Source organism: Pipistrellus hanaki, assembly GCF_964339955.1.
Source record: "Pipistrellus hanaki genome assembly, chromosome: 11".
NCBI lineage: Eukaryota > Metazoa > Chordata > Mammalia > Chiroptera > Vespertilionidae > Pipistrellus > Pipistrellus hanaki.
In genome coordinates, this window is record NC_140513.1 from 53,440,961 (window position 1) to 53,463,346 (window position 22,386).

Below are 22,386 nucleotides of genomic sequence, written 5' to 3' on the forward strand. Positions count from 1 at the left end.
TTTAAAATAGTTATATAATATCTAACCCCAAAGTAGAAATCAACAGTTTTCAAACTAAGAGGTGTGTGTGTGTGTGTGTGTGTGTGTGTGTGTGTATTAAAGGTGCTATTTGCATAACTCATAAATGAGCTTATGCTTTGGCACTCATTCAGTGTTATCAACTCCAGAGAAAGCATCTCCCTTACTTTTACTTGTTGGAGATAAAAATATAAGCATCTATTAGCTCAAATGGATTTAAGGAAGAAAATTTCATACCAGCAAGACAAAGTGTATATGGATTTCTTTCTTTTTCTTCCACACACCACATAAATTATAATTACTTCCTTATAGTTTTTCAATGTTATCCTTTAAATCTCCTTATTTTTTAATTTTAATAATTATTTTAAATGTAGTAATGATATATCTTTAATGGCATTCAGTGGAAAAGGAAAAATTATGTCCTCTATTCTTTCATATGTGTAATAAATATGCTACATCACTTATTTACTTTTATTCTTTAAAGTACATGTCATATTAGAATTCTCTAATGATTAATTATCCATAACTTAGCTTATTTAAGAAGCAAAAACAACCATTCCTGTTTAAGGAGGTTTAGATTAGTAATTAAAGGAAATATAGTTCAAACTAACATTGTATTATTAGGTGGAAGACTACATGCCAGCATTTATACTTCTTTGGTGCAATGTTTAGTTTTGCTATTGATTTAAAGACTATTATTCTCATCAATAATATTAGTTCTACAAATCTTATACTTGAAATAGATATTGCTTATGAGAAACCAAATGAAATTAGACTTATTCATGTGTTCATTTGGTTTCTGTTGAAACAAAAAGTGTACTATTAGGATGCCTTTACCAATAATAATTGCCTTGATGCTTTTATTCCTAGGTAAAGACATTGACTGAAGAGTGTTCCAACAAGAAGGTATCAATTGATTCACTAAAGCAAAGACTTAGTGTCGCCGTTAAAGAGAAGTCACAGTATGAAGAGATGTATCAGAAAACTAAAGAGGAATTAGAAAAAAAGGTATGCTTTTAGGATATTTTAGCTTAGAAATGGAATATAACAATGCCTTTTTAATTTTTTAAATTGTCACTTTTTCTCCCTCAAACTATTATGAGCTACTAAATGTTTCAGATAAATGTAAAGAACACTTTTATCTCCACATGAAACACTAAGAATCTGTTTAACATTAAAGGTACTGCTATATTAGAGAAACAGATTGATAATTCCTCATAAGTGAAAACTATTGTTAATAACTATTGTTAATAACAAGTAGATATAAATTAAGTCCACCTAAACTTACAAACTAATTTAGTATTTCCATTTGCTATGTGAGATTTATGATTTTAGAAAGCATAAGTTAATTTTGATGGTGAATATATAAGGATATATACTCACATTCTAGCCATTTTATCTCAGTGGGTGGATTGTTAGCCTGTGGACCAAAGGGTTCTGGGTTCAATTATGGTCAAGGGCACATTGGTTGCAGGCTCCTCCCTGGCCCAGGCCCTAGTTGGGGTGCTTACATGAGGCAACCAATCGATGTATTTTTCTCGCATCAATGTTTCTCTGTCTTTTCCTCTCATTTCCACTCTCCCTAAAAATCAATGGAAAAATAATCTCGGGTGAGGATTAACAACGTAAAAGATTGTGTGGTCAGGCTATTTTGTTGAAAATAAATAAATATAACCATCAGTTTTACCCAAATAAAACAAATACACATATAGAGAGGCATGAAATCCTTTATCTGACATGGGTAACTATCTCTTCCAAATCTGTTTATGAAATATCTTTATCCTATGACTACTGTATTTTGCAGGATCTCAAGCTTTCTCTCCTACTATCAAAAATAAACGAGACTGAATCTGCAATGGCAGAAATTGAAATAGCAGCTTCTAAGCAGCTTCAAGGATTGGCATTGCAAAGTGAGCAGGCCCTGGAAGGTGCACAGAAGAAACTGCAGATAGCCAGTGAGAAAGTGGAAGAGTTCATCTTATTTGTGAAGGTTTGGATTATTTGTGCATTACTAACTAGTACCTTTCTTCTGACAGAGTGGGCAGTGGCCTGCCTCAGATAATGTGGGCAATATTTTGAAGTTTCTTTCAGCTTTCCTAACCCACAGAGCATCCTCTCCTACCTTACTTGCCACATTGTTTTTTTTTGTTTGTTTGTTTTTTTGTTTTTTGTTTTTTTAAAAATATATTTTATTGATTTTTCTTACAGAGAGGAGGGGAGAGATAGAGAGCTAGAAACGTCGATGAGAGAGAAACATCGACCAGCTGCCTCTTGCACACCCCCTACTGGGGATGTGCCCGCAACCAAGGTACATGCCCTTGACCGGAATCGAACCTGGGACCTTTCAGTCCGCAGACCGACGCTCTACTGCTGAGCCAAACCGGTTTCGGCTTACTTGCCACATTGTTGAAAATTTTCTTTATAAAAGAGTTACTTTGATAGCTTGAGTTTAAAATTTCCCTTCTATTATTAGTACTCTTTTCTTAATGCCAGTTTAGCTGTGAAATTGCAGAAATCTCATAATCAAGGTTGGTAGTAAGATGAAATAATTAACTAATTTCCATTGTACTGCCTTTTTGAAAAATCATCCAAGCAAAACGACACCTGAACCCCAGTTCCACATGTAATCCATAGAGGATTGGCAAATGACTTAAGCAGAACGAAAGGAGGACAAGCCCATGTGCCTGCAAAGGGTGCCAGTCCGAAAGTTATCTGAAGCTGAAGAAACGCTCAAGAGTTGACTCTACAAGGAACCACCAGAGCAGAGGGCGATGCAGGAAGGGCAGATACAGAGCTAAACAGGTGGTTTGTCTGAAAGTGTTTATAAGGAGCTTTCAGACCTCTGGTCTGTGCTTATAGCCCATATAGTCAGGAAGTCTTCCTCCCTTATCCCCTCTGGAAAAACCAAGCAGGAGCAGCTCTGTGTTCAGAGAAACAAGGTACTGAGAGCCAGGGATCTGTGATTGCTCTGCCCCTTTTAATCTCACTGCAAATTGTTTACACCCCCATTTAGTATCATTTATTCTAACTTATATTTTGCAAACGGATATATTACCACTAGATAGATTCAGTTTCTTAAAGTGAAGGACACATTTTACTAATCTCTGCTTCCACAAAGTTTAACATAGCACCTTCCAGAATCGCATGCAATAATGATCACTAGCTAATGAAATTAAATTTCCATTAGGAATGTGAAAATGTAATAATTATCTTTTGGCATTTAAAAATAAGTTTGACTATAGTGGGAGAGAAACTCTTTTCTTCTGAAATTACAGTGTTCTTTTTTTAAGCAATCTTGGAAAAGATTAAGTTTCTCATACCACTTTTTTTCTTCTGATGGCTTACAGTATTAAAAACTAGCATATCATATCAGTAGAAATTTACTTAAATATATAAAATACTTAATTTATGTAATCTTTATAAAATGAAGTTAAACCGTGCCCTTTAATGGGGCAGAGTCTCAGGGCTGAGCAGACAGCATGGTTTCCCATCAGCCCTGCCTTAAGAGGCCCCTGAGGTCTCAGTGTCCCATGGTAATTGCTGCAAGCACCTCAGAGAGAAAGCCGCCCTTAAGTTTATCCCACTTCCTGACAGTCCAGTTTCTCCCCAGCTAAGTATGGATCCCCAGAGTCTCACCCGGAACTGGAGTTCAGAGCAGTAGGAAGTTTCTGTCTCCCTCCTGATTGAGAAAGCCAGCCCATACTCAGTTACCAACTATCTCTGCACACGAGTCTCCATATTTCTGCCTTCTGCAGCTTCTTCGAGTCTCAGTATGCTTTTCTCTTTCCTGACAGTAGTTTCTTCCCAAATGAGTCTGGGTCCCCAGAATTTCACCCAGAACTGGAGTTCAGAGTAGTTGGGAGCCTTTGTCTCCTTCCTGGTTGATAAAGCCAGCCACGTACATACTCAGTTGCCAGCCTTCTCCATGCGCATGTCTCCATAACTCTGCTTTCTGCAGCTCCTCTGAGTCTCAGTGTGCTTTTCTCTTTCCTTCTAGTTGTAGAATTTCCACTCAGCCAGCCTTCTTGTGGTTCTGGATGATGTTGTTTTGTCTTTTAGTTGTAGTTTTGAAATTGTTGTGCGAGGCAGCAGTTTAGGTGTTTACCTATGCCGCCATCCTGGTTTCTCCTCCTGGGCCTAAAGTTTTTATAATAAAGAGCCACCAGAAAATTCATGTCAAAACTAGAAACATTGGCAAAGGCTGGATCATTGGTTTGGAGGAATGAGATTACATCATTCTTCTCTTCCTTGCACATATACCCCTAGGACCATAGACATGCTAAGGAGTAACCATCTGAAGCAACATACCATCAATGGCTTTCTAAATTCTACTGCATTACATCTAAGTTTAAACTTTTTTTTTTTTTAATTTAAGACTTTTTATAATTTGACCCTATCCTGCTCAGAATTGAATCTTCCTTCCCACTGCACTCCATCTTCCACTCATATTGTGCTCATTGCTGCCTTTGCTCAAGTCTGCCTCTCTCTTGACATACCTTTTCCTCTTTGCTAAATTCTACATATTTAGTTCAATGCCTCCCTCTTTCATGAGTCCTTTCTTTAATTTTGTGGTTAAGAAGTAAGAGCCCTACTCTGTCAGTTATTACAGGCAAGTGACTTAATCCTTTGCACCTCAATGTCCCCACTTATGGAATGAGTGTAATAATGAAATATACCTGAGATGAGCATTTAAATAAGTTAACACAGATAAAGCCTTGCCCAATATACCAGAAATGCTATCTAAGTGCCAGCTAGTAGTAATAGTAGTACGCTCATTTATCTCCTAAATATTTATTGTATGTACCACATAAATTAACATGTAACTGTGAACTCTTCTATTTTTCTTCTTGCGTCAAGTAGGTTATAGCCAAAGTGAGAAGAGGGTGTTATCATTCATTATCCCCCCAAAACTGACCTATAATAGGGTTCACTAATTTCTTGAGGAATTGATTTTATATCTGCTTTAGGAATGGTACTAGACACTTAATCCCTGCTGAGATGGAAAACTCTGTGAAGGCCAAAGCTTCATTCTTTAATGAGCATAAAGAATGCACATAGCTTCTACATGGAACACTGTCATCACCAGGACTCATTCTGTGCAGAGCTATTAGGATAACATGTACACAAAAGTACTTAATAAATATTATTAGTAGTATTAATGGTAATAATGTTTATTCTGGCCCTGTTGTGGAATATGTGTTTCCCTTAGTCCTTTCATTTATTCATAGGGCATAGCAAGATTATAGAGGTGGAGTGGCCATCTGCTCTAGATCTAGTCTTGAATATGGAATTTTGCCCTGGGGTAAAATCAAGTGCTTTGAGCATCTGGGCTGAATATATGTGGCAGAGTTGAGGCTTTGAATTCTCCTAATAACTGAATAAAACACACAAGGGAAATTTCTAGAAGTATTTGCTCAGTTTGATTGAGCCCTGATATAGGCTTGTTAATGGGCTTGTATGTGAGAGTCATATGCCAAATTCCATCTTCTCAATCGTTTGTGTTAGCTGTGAAATATCAGCCAAAGAACAACATTTAGCCTGAAGTTTAAATCATTTAATTATCAATATGTACTTTCTTTAGTCAGATTTATTAAGATGTTTTGGGCATATATATTTACTGCTTCTTTAGTGAGAACATTTGTGGAACGTTATAATTTTATTTTTACACATACAGTTAATTAATACTTTGGTGCACTGATCTAGTCTCTTACAATTTTTTCTGTTATTTTCCCCCCAGTTTTATTGAAATACTAGAGGCCTGGTGTACAAAATTCGTGCATGGGGCCGGGGGTTCCTCAGCCCAGTCTGCACCCTCTCCAATCTGGGACCCCTCAAGGGATGTCCAACTGCCCATTTAGGCCCGATCCCTGTGGCCTCAACTGGCAGGCAGACACCCCTGCGGGGTCTAAGATTGGAGAGGGTGCAGGCTGGGCTGAGGGACACCTGCCCCATGCACGAACTTCATGCACTGGGCCAATAGTAATTACATAATGAAATATAACTTGGCAACAAAAAGAAATGAACTACTTATACATATAATAATATGGATGAATCTCAAAAATATTGTAAATAAAAGAATTAAACACAAAATAATATATACTGTGTGATTATGCTTATATGAATTATAGAACAGGCCAAACTAAACTATATGGAGAAAAAAATACCCCAGAGTGGTTGCCTCTTGAGGCTAGGTTTTGAGGTTGACTAGAAAGGGACATGGTGAACTTTCTGTAGTGATGGAAATGTACTTTGATCTGGGTATGAGAACACAGTGTTTTCATTTGTCAGAAGCTCATAAAACTATACAATAAGACTTATGCATCTCACTGCATATAATTATTTTCTCAAGAAGTAGTAAAGATAATTATATATAAAGATTGATCTTTAATTAATAATGTGTTTGGGGGAGCTATGCATTTCTTTAAACTTTTCTGCATGTTTGAAAATTTTCACAATGATTCAAGGAAAATGTACTTTGGAGAATTTTGACTTGATTATAGAGAGGTAAGATCATCTCTCCCTTTCTCTCCCTTGGAATCATACAACAGATAAGGAGAATTAGAAACAAAAATTCAACTCCTTTTTATAGCAAACCTAGGTCAACTTAGGTGCTGCAGACCTTTGAAAGACCAAGCAAAAAATGTAGTCTTCAAAGATGCTCACATGAGGTACAGACTTTAAATCCTGTGCTTGCAACAGTAGAATGATCTGCTATGGTTCTTACTAGGAGTTTCCTAAAAGTGGTTTGTTTTCAAGGAGAAGAAAAGGCAGGGTTTAAGGAATAATTACACAGACAAGGCAAATACATAGGAGGACGCTTTTTTCATAGCAGCCAAGAAAAGACAGTCCTTACATTGTAAAACAAACAAACAAACATACCAACAAACCATTAAAAAATGACCTCTTTAATAGAATTTATCAGAAAACAATTAAATTCAGGTGTAAAATTTCATCTGCCTGGAACATAGCACAGACCCCTATGCCACATAACTTTTTTTCAGATAGATGACCTTTTCTTCTTCAAAACTGAGACCTGCTAAATGGAGCTACACAATTTCTATAAAAAGATATTAGAGTATGAATAGAGTAAATAAACAGGAAAGTGAATGGCAGGAAAAGAAATTTCACCACTGATAAGTTGCCATAAAGCATATTCATACTTAGTATGAATTAAAAATATAAATGAAATAATTTCCTCTTAAAAGTACATGTTTAAGGTGGAAATAAATGTAGAATTTAGGTTAAAGATGGTGAGACATAGGAACAGATGTAAGCAATTAGCAGACAAAGAAAGAAATAAGAGAAAATAAAACTATCTCAGAAAAAAATATGTATATTGCTGGTTTCTTATATCTTCTATATATATCCTAACATATAAAAACCCTGGGTCCATCACATCCACAATGACCAGAGGCTTGACCAACTGGAAGTCAGTTCTGCAGTTAGCCCTGGGTTGCCGTGGCGACCAAGAACTGGCTGCTGGGTTGCAGGCGCCTCAGCTGAGGCAACCTAGCAGACTGCTGAGGGGGCTGTGATCAGGCCTGGACAGAGGCCAGGAGAGAAAAGCAGGGTCTGATTGCAGCCCGTGTAGCAGTCAGTGCTAGGCCTGCATGGCAGAATTCAGTCCTGCAGTCAATTAACATTAAGTGAACATAGGATCAATTAATATCTCTTTGAGAAGAGTTGAGAATATAAAGTACAGTGTAGAACAATTATATTATTTCCCATAAAACTCTTTTCAACTAAGATATTTTTCTTTATTTAAAATATATCTTTATTGTTGAAAGTATTACAGATGTTCCTTTGTTTTAAGTGTCTCCCCTCCTCCCCCTCATTGATCTCCTCCACCCTATACCCACCCCTTTTAGGCCTTCACCAGACTATTTTCTGTGTCCAGCTATTCCTATCTAATACATAAAAATCTAGAAATATTTAGAGAAAATAAAATAAAAGATATGCTAGGTAAATATTGAACAGAAGAGCTGAAGTTGCTGCATGAATACTGGATACAGGCTTGAAGCCAAAACACAACTCATGAGATAAAGTTAGTCATTATAACATAACAAAAGGTTCCTTTTACTAAAGAGATAAGAGGTTCCCAATACTTAAACACCTAATTGAAGAAACACTGTGGGCTTTCAGAATGAGCCTCATCAAGATGTGTCTTAGTGGTATGCAGATTTTTGAGCTAAGGGCAATTTTAGCTTCAGATCAAGTGAAAATTCTGCCCCTCCCTTTACCTAAAAAAAATTGAATTAGAGGCCTTGCCCATAATAACACATTATCCTATACTAGAGGCTTGCTGCATGAAATTTGTGCCAGGGGGAGTGGGGGGGTCCCTCAGCCCAGCCTGTACCCTCTCCAACCTGGGACCCCTCGAGGTCTGTCTGACTGCCTGTTTAGACCTGATTCCACAGGGCAGTGGGACATCCCTCTCACAATCCAGGACTTCTAGCTCCCAACTACTTGCCTGCCTGCCTTCCTGATTGCTCCCAACTGCTTCTTCCTGCCAGCCTGATCACCCACTAACCACTCCCATGCCAACCTGATTGATGTCTAACTGCTCCCCTGCCAGCCTGTTTGCCCCCAATTTCCCTCCTCTGCCGGCCTGGTCACCCCTTAAAGTCCTCCCCTGCAGGGTTGATCACTCCCAACTACCCTTCCCTGATGGCCACCTTGTGGTGGCCATCTTATGCCCACATGGGGGCAGGATCTTTGACCCCTTGGGGCAGCCATCTTGTGTGTTGGAGTGATGGTCAGTCTTCATATTACTCTTTTATTAGATAGGATAGAGGCCTGGTGCAAGGGTAGGGGCCAGCTGGTTTGCCCTGAAGGATGTCCCGGATCAGGGTGGGGATTCCCATGGGGTGTGGAGGGGCCTGGGCGAAGGTCCTGTAGTGGTTTGCAGGCCAGCCACGCCCCCCAGTGACCCAAGCAGAGGCCCTGGTATCTGGGGTTTATTTATCTTCTACAACTGAAACTTTGTAGCCTTGAGCAGAGCCAAGCCTCCTGCTCACTTCATGGCGACAGCCATTTCTGTTGGAATTTGTATATCTTCTCTAATTGAAACTTTGTGGCCTGGAGTGAAGGCCTGAGCTGGCCAGGGTGCAGAAGCTTGGCTTCCTTCACCGCCAGGGGCAACCCTATCCTCCTGCTCTTTCAGCTCAGTGGCTGCCATCATTTTAGTTGGAATTTATTTACCTTCTATAATTGAAACTTTGTAGCCTTGGGTGAGGCTTGGGCCTGACAGGGTGTGTGGAAAGATTGGCTTCCTCCATTGCCAGGGAAACCCAAGCCTCCCTCCTGCTCTCTGTGGCCACAGCCATCTTGGTTAGGGCTAATTTGCATACCCGCTCTGATTGGCTGATGGGCGTGGATGGTGGGTAATGGTTAATTTGCATATTATTATTTTATTAGATAGGATAATAAAAGGCTAATATACAAATTGACATACACTGACCAATTGGGGGCACATGCTCAAAGCAGGAGCTGCCCCCAACCTGCAGGCCCCAATCACCCATTGGGGAATGGGGAACAGGAGGTGGGTGGCAGCAGACACAGGCAGTGCCAGGGCCCTGATCTCCCCGCCAGTCACCCCACACACACACATGCAACCTGTAGCAGCAGAGGGTAAGGCCAATGAGTGGGCAGGAATGGCTAACCTCTTGGTTCCTCCCCCTGGCCAGCAGGCTCCAATCACCCAATGGGGAACCAGGAACTGGGGGTGGGTGGCAGCAGACATGGGCGGTGCTGGGGCCCCGATAGCCCCTGTAGACAGATGGTGGTGCAGCAGGGGGCTGGGTGGGTTGCCTGCAGCTGGGAATGATTGGCCTGGATGCAGGTCAGGCCTAGGGATCCTCCCTGAGCATGAATTTCATCAGCTGGGCCTCTAGTATGTATATAAATATGTTGAAATTATTGTATTTAATTAAAAGAAAAACAAATTACAGATCCAGAAAACAATATGAATGAATCTCTAAAACATCAGGAAAAAAAAGCAGTCAGACATAAAAGAGTATTAGAATATAATTCCATTTATATGTCATCTAGAACAAGCACAATTAAAATAAGATGATATAAATCAGAACAGTTGATGTCAGTGTGTGGGAGGAACTGCCTGGGAAAGGGTACCAGGGAAATTTCTAGAGTGTGAAGATGTTCTGTATCTTGCCTAGGGTGGTGGCTACATAGATGTAGACAACTGTCAAAGCTTGTAAAACTAAATACTTAAATGTGTGATAGATACTGAGCCAAATTCAGATAATTGCTACCCCATCAATAAAGAGCAGATAAATTCAGTCTCATTAAAACTACTACAGAGCATGGAAAGAGAAAGAGCCTTCCAAATTTTTTGAAGATTACACAAAATTAAAACCAATAAATCTCATGTTAGTGTAGAAATACTACCATAGATAAAATATTAGCAAATAGAATTCAGCACAATAAAAGATAATCTATTACAGCAAGTAGAGTTTATTCCAGAAATGCAAGGATAATTCAATACTAAGATAATTACTAGTAATCATGTTAATATATTTATGATGAAAAACTCATGTTTATATGGATGTTAAAATGGATTTAAGACAACTTGATATTCAATTTTTATAAGAAATAAAAGTAAAATGAGTAGGTAACTATATTAAGCTATATTGTATATATATTAATATATTAAAATACATTTCTTCATATATTAAAATAAGGCTCTCATCTAAAAAGCATTTCCTAGAAAGTAGACAGATTTAATAAAAGTAAGAAATAAGTAAAATATGACCAATAATATTACTATTTAATATTATTCGGGAAGAACTTAAGTGATACAATAAGAAAAGTAAGGAATACAAGGTATAAACTTTGGATATGAGGGAATATTATCAATTTTTGCTGATATTGCTCAGCTTCCAGAAATTTATATTCAGTAAGCCAAATATATATTAACAGTCTTTATATCTACAACAATAAACATGATTAGTAGCACCTCCCCAAAAAGTAAAACTCCTAGGAATAAATTAGAACTAGAAAGAGAAAAACTAAAAATTATCCTCAGAAACAAAAATATAAACAACTGGAAGAGAATACCATGGTCTTTCATTAGAAGAATGAATATCCTAATATGTTAACATGATCCAAATAAAATTTAACATGATTCAAGTAACATTACCAATAATAATTTTTAGGAGGATATAACATAGACAAGCTGAACCAAATTTCATGTGGAAAACCAAACATGCAAAACTTACCAAGAAAATAATCTTTAAAAGGAGGGTAATATGAGGTTGATAGCCCCACCAGATGTTAATATACTATATAATAAAGAGGTAATATGCAAATTGTCACATCCTCACACAAGATGGCCACCCCCATGTGGTCACAAGATAGCCAGCAGGGCAGTCGTGGGCGATCAGGCCACCAGGGGAGGGAAGTTGGGGGCTACTGGGCCTGTAGGGGAGGGCAGTTGGGGGCGACCAGGCCAGCAGGAGAGGGCAGTTAGCAGTATCCAGGTCGACAGGGGAGGGCAATGGGGGGGACTGGGCGGGGGGTGGGGCCGAAGTTGGGGGTGACTGGGCTGTCAAGGAAGGGCAATTGGAGGGCAACCAGGCCAGCAGGGGAGGGAATTTCAGGATGACCGGGCTGGCAGGGGGGGACAGTTAGGGCCACTGGGCCAGCAGGGGGGGAAGTTGGGGGCAACCAGGCTGGCAGGGGAGGACACTTGGGAGCGATCGGGCCAGCAGAGGATGGCAGTTGGGGGCAATTGGGCCGGCAGGGGAGCAGTTAAGCGTTAATTAGGCTGGCAGGGGAGTGGTTAGGGGATGATCAAACTAGCAGACAGAAGTGGTTAGGGGCAGTTAGGCAGGCAGGCAGGCAGGTAAGCGGTTGGGAGCCAGCAGTCCTGGATTGTGAGAAGGATGAACTACTGCCAGTTTAAGTCTAATCCTGGGATTGGGTCTAAACTGGCAGTCGGACATCCCCTGAGGGGGCCCAGATTGGAAGGGTGCAAGTTGGGCTGAGGGACAGCCCCACCCCCCCCCATAGTGCACAAATTTATTGCACCCAGCCTCTGGTTAATTATAAAACCTCACTAGTAAAAATATATTATAAAGCTTCACTAATAAAAGGAGAGATAGAATGGAATCAGAAGTCCAGAAACTGGCCTAGACATACGTGAGATCAGTTAGGGAAGGATGAACCTTTTACTAGCTGGTGGTGGGATTACTGAGTTTGAGTTTATATAATAACTAGAGGCCCAGTGCAAGAAATTTGTGCATGGGGATGGGGGTGTGTGTCCCTCAGCCCAGCCTGCACCCTCTCCAATCTGGAGCCCCTCGAGGAATGTCCAACTGCCCATCTAGGCCCGATCCCAGTGGGCAGTCAAACATCCCTCTCTAATCCAGGACTGCTGACTCCCAACTGCTTGCCTGCCTGCCTTTCTGATTGCCTCTAACCACTCCTATGCCAACTGATTGATGTCTAATTGAACCCTGCCAGCCTGTTTGCCCCCAACTTCCGTCCTCTGCCAGCCTGGCCATTCCTAACTGCCCTCCCCTGCATGGTTGATCGCATCCAACTACCCTCCCTTGCAGGCCTGGTTCCTCCCAACTACCCTCCCCTGCTGGCCATCTTGTGGTGGCCATCTTGTGTCCACCTGGGATCAGGATCTTTGACTACATGGGGGCAGCTATCTTGATCTTGTGTGTTGGAATGATGGTCAATCTGCATATTACTCTTTTATTAGATAGGATAGAGGCCTGGTGCATGGGTGGGGATCAGCTGGTTTGCCCTGAAGGGTGTCCCAGATCAGGGTAGGGGTTCCTTTGGGGCATGGGGCAGCCTGAGTGAGGGACCTGTGGTGGTTTGCAGGCCAGCCACACCCACTGGCAACCCAAAGGAGGCCCTGATATCTGGAATTTATTTACTTTCTACAATTTAAACTTTGTAGTCTGGAGCAGAGCCAAGCCTTCTGCTTGCTCCGTGGCTACCGCCATTTCTGTTGGAATTTGTTTTCCTTCTATAATTGAAATTTTGTAGCCTTTAGTGGAGGCTTAGGCCAGCTAGGGCAGGCAGAAAGCTTGGCTTCTTTCATTGCCTGGGAAACCCAAGCCTCCATCCTGCTCTCTGTGGCTGTAGCCATCTTGATTGGGTTTCTTTGCATACTTGCTCTGATTGGCTGGTGGGAGTGGCTGGTGGGTGTAGCGGAGTGATGGTTAATTTGCATGTTACTTTTTCAGGTAGGATTTTGTAAATGATTATTAATAGATAAAAATATTAAAACTGAAAAATAAAATCTTAAAGGTAGCAGAGAAAAGCATGGCTAGAAAATGTGTTTATATCTCATGGATAATGCTTTTTAAAGTATATCACTAATTTAAAAGATAGGAAAGGAATAAGGTTCGTTGAGCACATAAAAAAATAAAAAATATTTTTTTCTTTGCCTGGCCAGCGTAGCTCAGTGATTGAACCTTGATCTAAGAACCAGAATATCATGGTGGGATTCCCAGTCAGGGCACATGCTCAGGTTGCAAGATCGATCCCCAATGTGGGGAGTGCAGGAGATAGCTGATTAATGATTCTCTCTCATCATTGATATTTCTCTTTCCCTCTTCCTTTCTCTTGGAAATCAGTAAAAATATATATTTTTTTCCTTTGGCATAAGACATTATAATTACTGTCAAAAGAAAAATACAAAGTATAAAAAATGTAGAGATATACAACAGATATATATAAAATATGTATAATATCCCTAATATAGAAAGAGATTTTTATAAATCACTAAAAAAAAGTATATATGAGCACCATTATTTATTGCAGTATTGCTTGAACTTGCAAAAAAATTGAAAACATCCCAAACTTTTAGCTAGTCTGCTCTCAGCTCACAAAGCTAGGCTGCCTTTTCCTTATGCACACATAGGCATGGCATGAGCTAGCATTTATTTCTCAAAAGGAGGACTTAAAGACTCTTGTGAAGCAATCCTAAGATTTTTATGACTTTTTAAATCCTGTATTGTTTTGCCCATACATAATTTAATTGCACTTTTACCCAACTTGTCTTTATCACGTTCTTCCAAAGCATTTCTAACCCAGTTTTAATAAAATAGAAACAACTCTCTTTCTGCAGTCATGATTCATCAGTTTATGTAATAATGAAATGAATTATGTAACTAAACTGTTACCACTAGTATACCCATGTTCAGAAATAAGGTTCCTGTGGGAGCAGTGATGCTCTGGCATCAGGGAGAGTGGGTCTGTCTGCTGCGAATGTTCACCAGCCAGGAGAGCAGTTGGTGAATCTGAAAGAGGGGTTGGGGAGCTTGGGTTAACCCAGCAAGTTGGTTAAATAGTCATTTAAGAGAGCTTTTACTGCATACTGACAAATAACTATCCATTATGTTCCAAAATAAATAAAATCAGAGTGATCCTAATAAAAAAAAAGGTTTGCTAGTATCTTCACATTTTTATGTTATGAGAGCTCTATCTGCATTTTATTACTTCCATATGAGCCTGCATTCTTTCCAATATGTTTCAGGCTTTGGTCAAAGAGTTACAAGTTGATGTCCATACAATAAGGCGACAAATCAGAGAGCTTAAAAGAATGCAGAGAAAGAAGGATGCTCATAAAACCTCAACTCATAAAGCCCAGACCTTGGCAGCTTCTATCCTCAACATTTCACGATCAGATCTAGAGGAAATATTGGACACAGAAGATGAAGTGGTAAGATCATTTAAACATCTATAATAATAAAAGAGTAATATGTTAATTAGACTGGACGGCCGAATGACCTTCCAGACGAAGCCGGGGCTGCGAGGGCTGAGCCCCTCACACAAATTTTGTACATCAGGCCTCTAGTTTATTAACAAAGGGACTTTGCACATTGAATTTAAGTACATAGTTTTATTTCCAAATTCTTAGAATTTATCTTTAAGATAATAATTATAAGGTATGATTATTAATGCACCAATGAAGATACATCAAGATACATGATGAAAGATACATTAATCCTACAGTATTGACCAACTCAAAAACCTTTAGAAAAATTTAATTGTAATATGGGAAAAAGCAAATACATATAACCTCTAGAATTGCTTGTTTGTTATTTAAGTCAATTATCCTTTCCTATCTGTTTTCTTTAACTTAATTAATCATATATTTTGTAAGCTAATATTTTTAGTTACTGGTAAGCCAATTTGAATGGATTTAGTGTAGCTGGGTCACCATAGATTTGGGGATTCCTTCCTCCTGCGTGAGATTTATATATATTGATTTTAGAGAGGAAGGGAGAGGGAGAGAGAGATAGAAACATCAATAATGAGAGAGAATAATTGATTAGCTGCCTCCTTCACGCCCCCTTCTGGGGATGTGCCCACAACCCAGGCATGTGTGCTTGGCCAGAATCGAACCTAGGCCCTTTCAGTCTGCAGGTTGATGCTCTATCTATTGAACCAAACCAGCTAGGGCTCACCTGTGTGAGATTTGAAAAAGTAATAAACCTAGTAGATTTCTTAGATAACTTTTTGTTGATGAAGATAAAAATGTATTTACTCCTTTAAATTATGTATTTCTGTCCAGGTGAATTTATGTGCATATAAGTATAGGTCTTCAGTACCTCCTGGGAAAGGCACTGCACTTTTGACATAGTTGTTACCTCATAAGCAGCAGAATCCTATCCTGTACACCAAAGGTGGGGAGCTTCTGGCCCCTGGGCCCTATAAGGCCTGAGAAATCCTTTGGTCTGGCACTGCCAAGGCATTAGGGATGAGTTCATTAAATTGGACTAAATATAGCAGGCTAATTTTTAACTTGATAATTTTGTATGGCCCACTAATGATGCTATAAATATTCACATGGCCCTTGCAGGGAAAAGGTTCCCACCCTGCTGTATATGATCTGTGAAACCTTGGAGGATTCTCAACTCCATTTCACTGTTAAGTCTCTGAAATTTAATACATTAATATTCACTTTTTTCGTTGTTTGGAAAGATTAAAGAGATGATAACCCCAGCAGTCTCCCAATAAATATTTGCTCCGTGAATAAAGAAAAAGTTAGACTAAGATGTTTATGTGAGAACATCCTCTAATCCTCCATCAGCTTCTCAAAGGACTTCTGGAGTAGAGAAGAGCTGCAACTTGCAAAGGGTTTTTTGTTTGTTTGGTGTTTTGTTTTTGTTTTTCTTACTAAATATTCAAAAAGGTTTGTTTAAAGTTTGAGATAATTTAAATAAAACACAAACACATTTCTGTGGCATTCCACCCATTATAATAGAGGAAATGGCTCCTCAGTTTAGTTCAGCTAATATTTAGTGAATAGCTATCTATGCCAAGTATTCTGCTAATTTTTTTTTTTTTTTTTGCTGGCCAGTTATTTTATTTGTTAATTTGCTTTACATATTATCTTTTTAAAATTTATCTTTATTGTTGAAGGTAATAGAGATGTCCCACTTTCACCCCCCATTGACTCCCTCCGCCCAGCTCCTGCCCCCTCCCAAACCATTATCTTTCCATAGGTTATGCATAAATGCATGTAAGTTTTTTGGTTACTCTCCTCCCGCCCTTGCCCCTTTCCCTCTGAAATTCGTCTGCCAATAATTCTTAGAAAAGAAGTCCAAAGAATCCTACAGAGATTATTTTCATCCTGTGGGTAAGAGAGTGAATTATCACTTTCCTCTTTTCATCATCTAATCCACACTCTCCATACCTTTCTACAGAATATTGAATTTTGAAGTATAGAGCATTATAAGAGATAATATCAAATGTAAGACATCCAGGAAATAATACTATCTCTAGCAAGGGTGTGAAATATATCTTATTATAGACTTAATAAAAAATTTGTTTATTCATAATGAGAAACCTAACGAAAATTAAGTTTAAGGCCTCCACTCTTGCCTAAGAGTTTTGAAACAAGCCGATTTAGCAAAATCCCTAGTGTGTTTCTGTGTGCATGTGTGAACACAGTTATATATTTTGGAAGATGGGATCCCTCAACCCCCTTCTGTCCTCTACCTTTGTGTGGTCTCATCTCAAAAAAAAAAAAAATGCCATCTCTGGGCTTACAAATTAGAAAAAAGCATCCCTTCTGGTTGGACAAATAAAAAAGGATCAGACTATAGTCCCAAAGAATCAATGATACCCTCCTGTGGCTCCTCTGCCTCTGGGCACATGCAGTCTGGAGCCAGAGGACACAGCACTGCAGTGTGCATCTCACACAGCTTGGGTGGAAGTCCTACAGGAAGCAAGAGGACTCTAGTGAAAACACACTGTTCTGAGAAGGATGTGCACATCCCAATGTATTTACTAGATATAACTATAGATCAAAGCTGGTTTAGACTGATCCCTGCATCTTTCAGAGGTCAGAAGGATTGACTGACTTATCTAACCAAGCAGAGTTCAAACCACCTAACATATTCCTTAAGCTATCCATCAAACCCTAGTAAATTCATGTAAAAAATTGTGAAGTGTCTAGCCTGATACCTGGCATACAATAAATTTCAACAAATGCTAGCTTCCAAATCCCTTCCCTTTGTGAAAAGTCCATTTTTTAAAAACAAATTATGAGTTTAGGAAATAATCAGCTGCACATGTGAATATATTTTACTTTTTGGAATATTTAACTTGATAATTAATGGATTAAAATACTTAGTGACTTGCAATACAAAGTTGGAGTGTCTGTTCCTTGCCTATCAGTTATTATTGGATATTATATATATATATATTTAAAATATATTTTATTGATTTTTTACAGAGAGAAATGGAGAGAGATAGAGAGCCAGAAACGTCGATGAGAGAGAAACATCGACCAGCTGCCTCTTGCACAACCCGTACTGGGGATGTGTCTGCAACCAAAGTACAGCCCTTGACCGGAATGGAACCTGGGACCTTTCAGTCCACAGACTGACGTTCTACCACTGAGCCAAACGGGTTTCGGCTATTATTGGATATTTTAAATAAACAAGCATACATCAGAGCCATACCATATTTTGATTGTAACTATAGCAATTACTGTTTAGTTATCTATTGACAAGTCAGATTTTTTTTATGTTATCTTATGAGGGTCACTTGTAAATAATTGATTCTTTTATATAGCTGCATCTTATTTTTCATCTTATTTTAATTGCTTTCACCTCTACCTCTGTTCCTACCTTGAGCTCCACTATGAAAACAGAAAAAAATAATATCCCTGAATTATATGGTGAATATAGAATTACAGCTTTATCTTCCATATGTATGTAAATATTTAGAAATGAAATATTAAAGAGAATGGATTTGAATATTCTCCACTTTTGCAAGTGAATCCAGTTTTACTGATATCTTTCTAGATTTATTCAATATTTAATAGTTTGAGCAACTTCATTTACATACAGTTAACACCAGTGTTTTTACTTTCCTCCTTTAGGAACTCAAAAGGACAACGATAGATGCTGAAAATGACAGGGAGTGGCTGTTGTATATCCAGAAACTTCTTGAAGGACAGGTATTTCATTTTCTACTTCATATATGAAAACTAGATAAGAAATTCAAGCCTTATATATTTACCAAGGGCCTAACTTTTTGCTTATGCATTATTTGCTTCTGTTAGGTATTGAAGTATTCCAATAGGTAGACCAAAAGTTAACTCTATTTGTACTCCTGGACTTAACAAATGAAGTAGATGCCTTGGGAAACAGCCAACGTGGGTCTTAGCAAATGCATTAATTAAATTATTGAGTCAACCTCCATGCTTGATAGACTGAAAAGGATCCATTCTCTCAGCCCTCTTAGGAAAAGAGATTTTTTATTATGTGTCTTTAAAGTTAGTAGTTGATATGGACACCCGAGGAGTTCATGGGTTTCAGTGACCTTTTACTATGGACCTGCTTCCAGTCAATTCATGTTTTCCTCACAGCCAGACAGCTGTTTATTACTGTGTCTTCCTGCATTCCCTACAATATTTTCTACTGAGACCTCGAGCAGCTTGTTAGTGGGAAGTAAATATTGATTTGGCATCCTGTCAATGCAGAAAGAATGAAAAAATTTCCACCAGAGGCCCCTCAAACATTTTCCTATCGACATTTTCTGGGCCGAGTGGAAAGCTGCATAGACGATGACAAGGCCAAGGCGAGTGGAAGTCCCGGAGGGGTCTATTGAGACTGCTGCTGTGACCTGTGTGATACTTTTTCTTGCCTTTCAAGTATTTTTTAATACACATAGAGTCTGCTGGGAGGTGCCCCTCTTGTAAGTGATCAAGGGCAGTTTATTGGCAGGTGAGAGCCTTGCTTTTCTAGTCAGAGCCAGCTTTTGTTTCCACATCACTGACAGCATGTCATGTATTCTAAAACTTTTTCATTACAGTTTTTTTGTTGTTATTCAACCTAATTGTTTATTTTAAAAACGATCTGGAATAAAAAACAGCTAAGACACATTTCTCAAAATAGAAAAAAAAATTATTGTCCTGTGAGTTTTGGAAAGTCGTAAATGTTTCTGTATGAAGATTAAAAATAAAGGCTATTAAATAAAACTTATTTTACATTTATATTAACAAAGGGAGTTGTCCATGCTTTAGAAAAAGCCAAGAGTAAGTAAAGGATATATGAACTATTTATATTTTTAGTATCAGTTTTATATATTTTGAAACCATACTCAATAGTAATAGGAGGTGATTGGCAATCTTTTCTTAAAGTTATTTAAGTACAGGCATGCAGGCACTAAACATAGCTTTCTACTGTGTCACTTGCTATTGAGAAGAGATATGATTTGTTAATCATATCACATGCCCGGCACCAGCACCCAGCCCAGTGCCTGGCAGATCAAAGGAGTTTAGTAATGATTCTTATGGCCTGCTGGTTTTTTTCCCAGCTGAAAATAATAAAAATAAACGTTTTAATGATTTTTAATGCTCAACTTGTAAAAATGACCCTTCAATATGGAAATTTTTATCATCATTTATGAACATAAAAATAAAAAATCCATATGTATAAATCTTTATTACATTTTACAAAAGCTATATTGACACCAGGCCTGGGTTTTTTGACTCACACATGGAGATGTACACACTCACACACACACACATTCTACGTGATCTGGGTATATGCTTATTCTGGCCAGTTAGTGTAAAAAAAATCCCGTTGAAAATGGCGTTAGACTGCTTAATACTGTAGTTTGATAGAGCGCCTTTTTGTGCCACTCTGGAATGTAATTGCCTGGCAGTATTGATTTAATTGCCCAGGTTTATTTGTGGATCCTCATTATTGACTGAGGTAAATTTAATTGAGCAGCCTTTATGAACACTGGGAAACCGCTGCTGTTGCTGCTACATGTAATGAACTGCAGCGTGTGCCTTTAGATCATTTTTCAAGCTAATTTTATTCCACTGTGACAGCATGATAACATTTAAAAAGTCAAAGGCTTTTTATTTTTATTACTGACATAGGTGGTTTTGCTGATGTCTTTGAATTTTGTGAGAAAAAAAATAGAAACTTCATTGGTTGCACTCGAATGTCACTTTATTCTAATTATGCCCAAGAGAAAAATCTATAAAATGGAAAACATCTCTTTTTTTTTTCTAGCCTACTTTTCTTCTCTCTCAATTCCAGCAATTACATTTGTCCTGAGTTTTAGAAAAGGTTTTCTTTATTCACCAGTGTTTTAGAGTCTCAGTGATACTAATGGGATTGTATGGGCAAAATGTAGATATGTTCATTCATACAATTTATTTTGTTTATGACATACGGCTTCGCGTATCTGAGGTTACATGATCTTTAAGCTGTAGGATAATTGTGTACATTCCCTAAAATAAATACTAAATAATTCAGTTTTGTTATTTTATTATTAAAATAGTTTGAAAATAAAATTATAGAAAACATTTCCTTTTATGACCTTCCTCTAGGTTGGGCACTTTATCGCTTTATATCAGCAATTTTCAACAGGTTTGCTGCAAGATTTTATAAAACATGCAATACCTGACTATTTATTCAGGGGCACTGAGCTCTTTTCCCTTAGATTCTGAAATGGAAAAATGATCACAGCCAACACAATAACCCTTTGGTGTGAATGCCCTGTTTTGAACCATAAATATATCTCATATAATAGAGTTGCATCTTATTGGTCATGTCACATAATAAGGTTGCATCAGATTGGTTAATTTTTGGTACCAGAAATCCTTATATAAAAGTATAGGCACATGATTTTTTTTTTAAAGTCATTTTAGAGCAAAAAGGATACTCACTTTTCTTTTCTTTCTTTCTTTTTTTTTTTTTTTTTTTTTTGGTAAATCAATCAAAATTATATCTATTTTTGGCCTTTGGTCTGATTGGCAAAAAATATATTTTTTGGTGTGTCCCAGAATTTTAGTAATTAGTTCATGTGTCCCATGAGATGAAAAAGGTTGAAAATTGCTGCATTGTGTAATAGAATTCTGAGATCATAGGAGCTGATCTGGCCTTGTGGTTTTCTCTTTTGTGTATGGGTTAAGCCACAGAATTGTTTCCTGTTAAAGAAACTTCTCTGCATTCCTTTGTTGAAAATTTATATTGATAAAATATTAACCACAAAATAAAAAGCTGTTCTGCCATGTGGCAATATGGGACTACATAATAATAATACTTATTGCTACTGTTAGCCAAAAGTGCATGAGAATTAAAAGGTCTAAAACCTTAACATACCTACATTTAATACAGAATGCAAATATATGTCCTCTTTACTTCAAGTGCTTCTGATGCAGTTGGTACCGTTAGATATTTGATCTTTATCAGCACCGACCCTCGATCCCCACAGATTTCTAATAAGAATCTCACTGAAAAAATATTTCTAATATCTACTTTTATTTTTTTATGACACAACTGCCTTATAATTTTTGAACATGTTTTCTTGTCTTAATTTCTTTTTTTTACATTAATATGCTTTTTAAAACTTATTATTTATGGCGGGGATCAGTAGTTGAGCATCAATCTATGAACTATCACTATTCAATTCCAAGCCAGGGCACATGCCTGGGTTGCAGACTTGATCCCTTGTGTTATGTGGGGCATGCAGGAGGCAGCCGATCAATGAGTCTCTCTCATCATTGATGTTTCTATCTCTCTCTCCTCCCTTTCTCTCTGGAATCAATAAAAATATATATTATTTTTGGGCATCCTGTGTGACCTGGATACCAATGAGAGAGAAACATTGATTAGCTGCCTCCTGCACACTCCCCACTGGGGATGTGCCCACAACCAATGTACATGCCCTTGACTGGAATTGAACCTGGGACCTTTCAGTCCGCAGGCTAACACTCTGCCCACTGAGCCAAACCAGTTTTGGCTCAATTCATACTTTTAAGCAATATCTTTACGATAATAGTTTTCAAACAAAAAACAAGAATGAAAATGGTGAAATGGTAACAAGCATTTATTAAATACCAGGTAC

The 22,386-nt window shown here is 38.3% G+C and overlaps 1 protein-coding gene across 4 annotated transcripts in view; it reads left to right on the top strand.

The window, feature by feature from the left end:
• The window catches only part of CNTLN (centlein), a 220,199-nt gene that overhangs the window by 192,637 nt on the left and 5,176 nt on the right, over window positions 1-22,386 (top strand). For all 4 annotated transcript variants that reach the window (XM_084898075.1, XM_084898077.1, XM_084898076.1 and 1 more), the window contains 4 exons: window positions 889-1,026; window positions 1,823-2,008; window positions 14,537-14,722; window positions 18,398-18,475. In XM_084898075.1, the coding sequence (XP_084754201.1) occupies window positions 889-1,026; window positions 1,823-2,008; window positions 14,537-14,722; window positions 18,398-18,475 (588 nt within the window). The remainder of the gene's footprint in view (window positions 1-888; window positions 1,027-1,822; window positions 2,009-14,536; window positions 14,723-18,397; window positions 18,476-22,386) is intronic.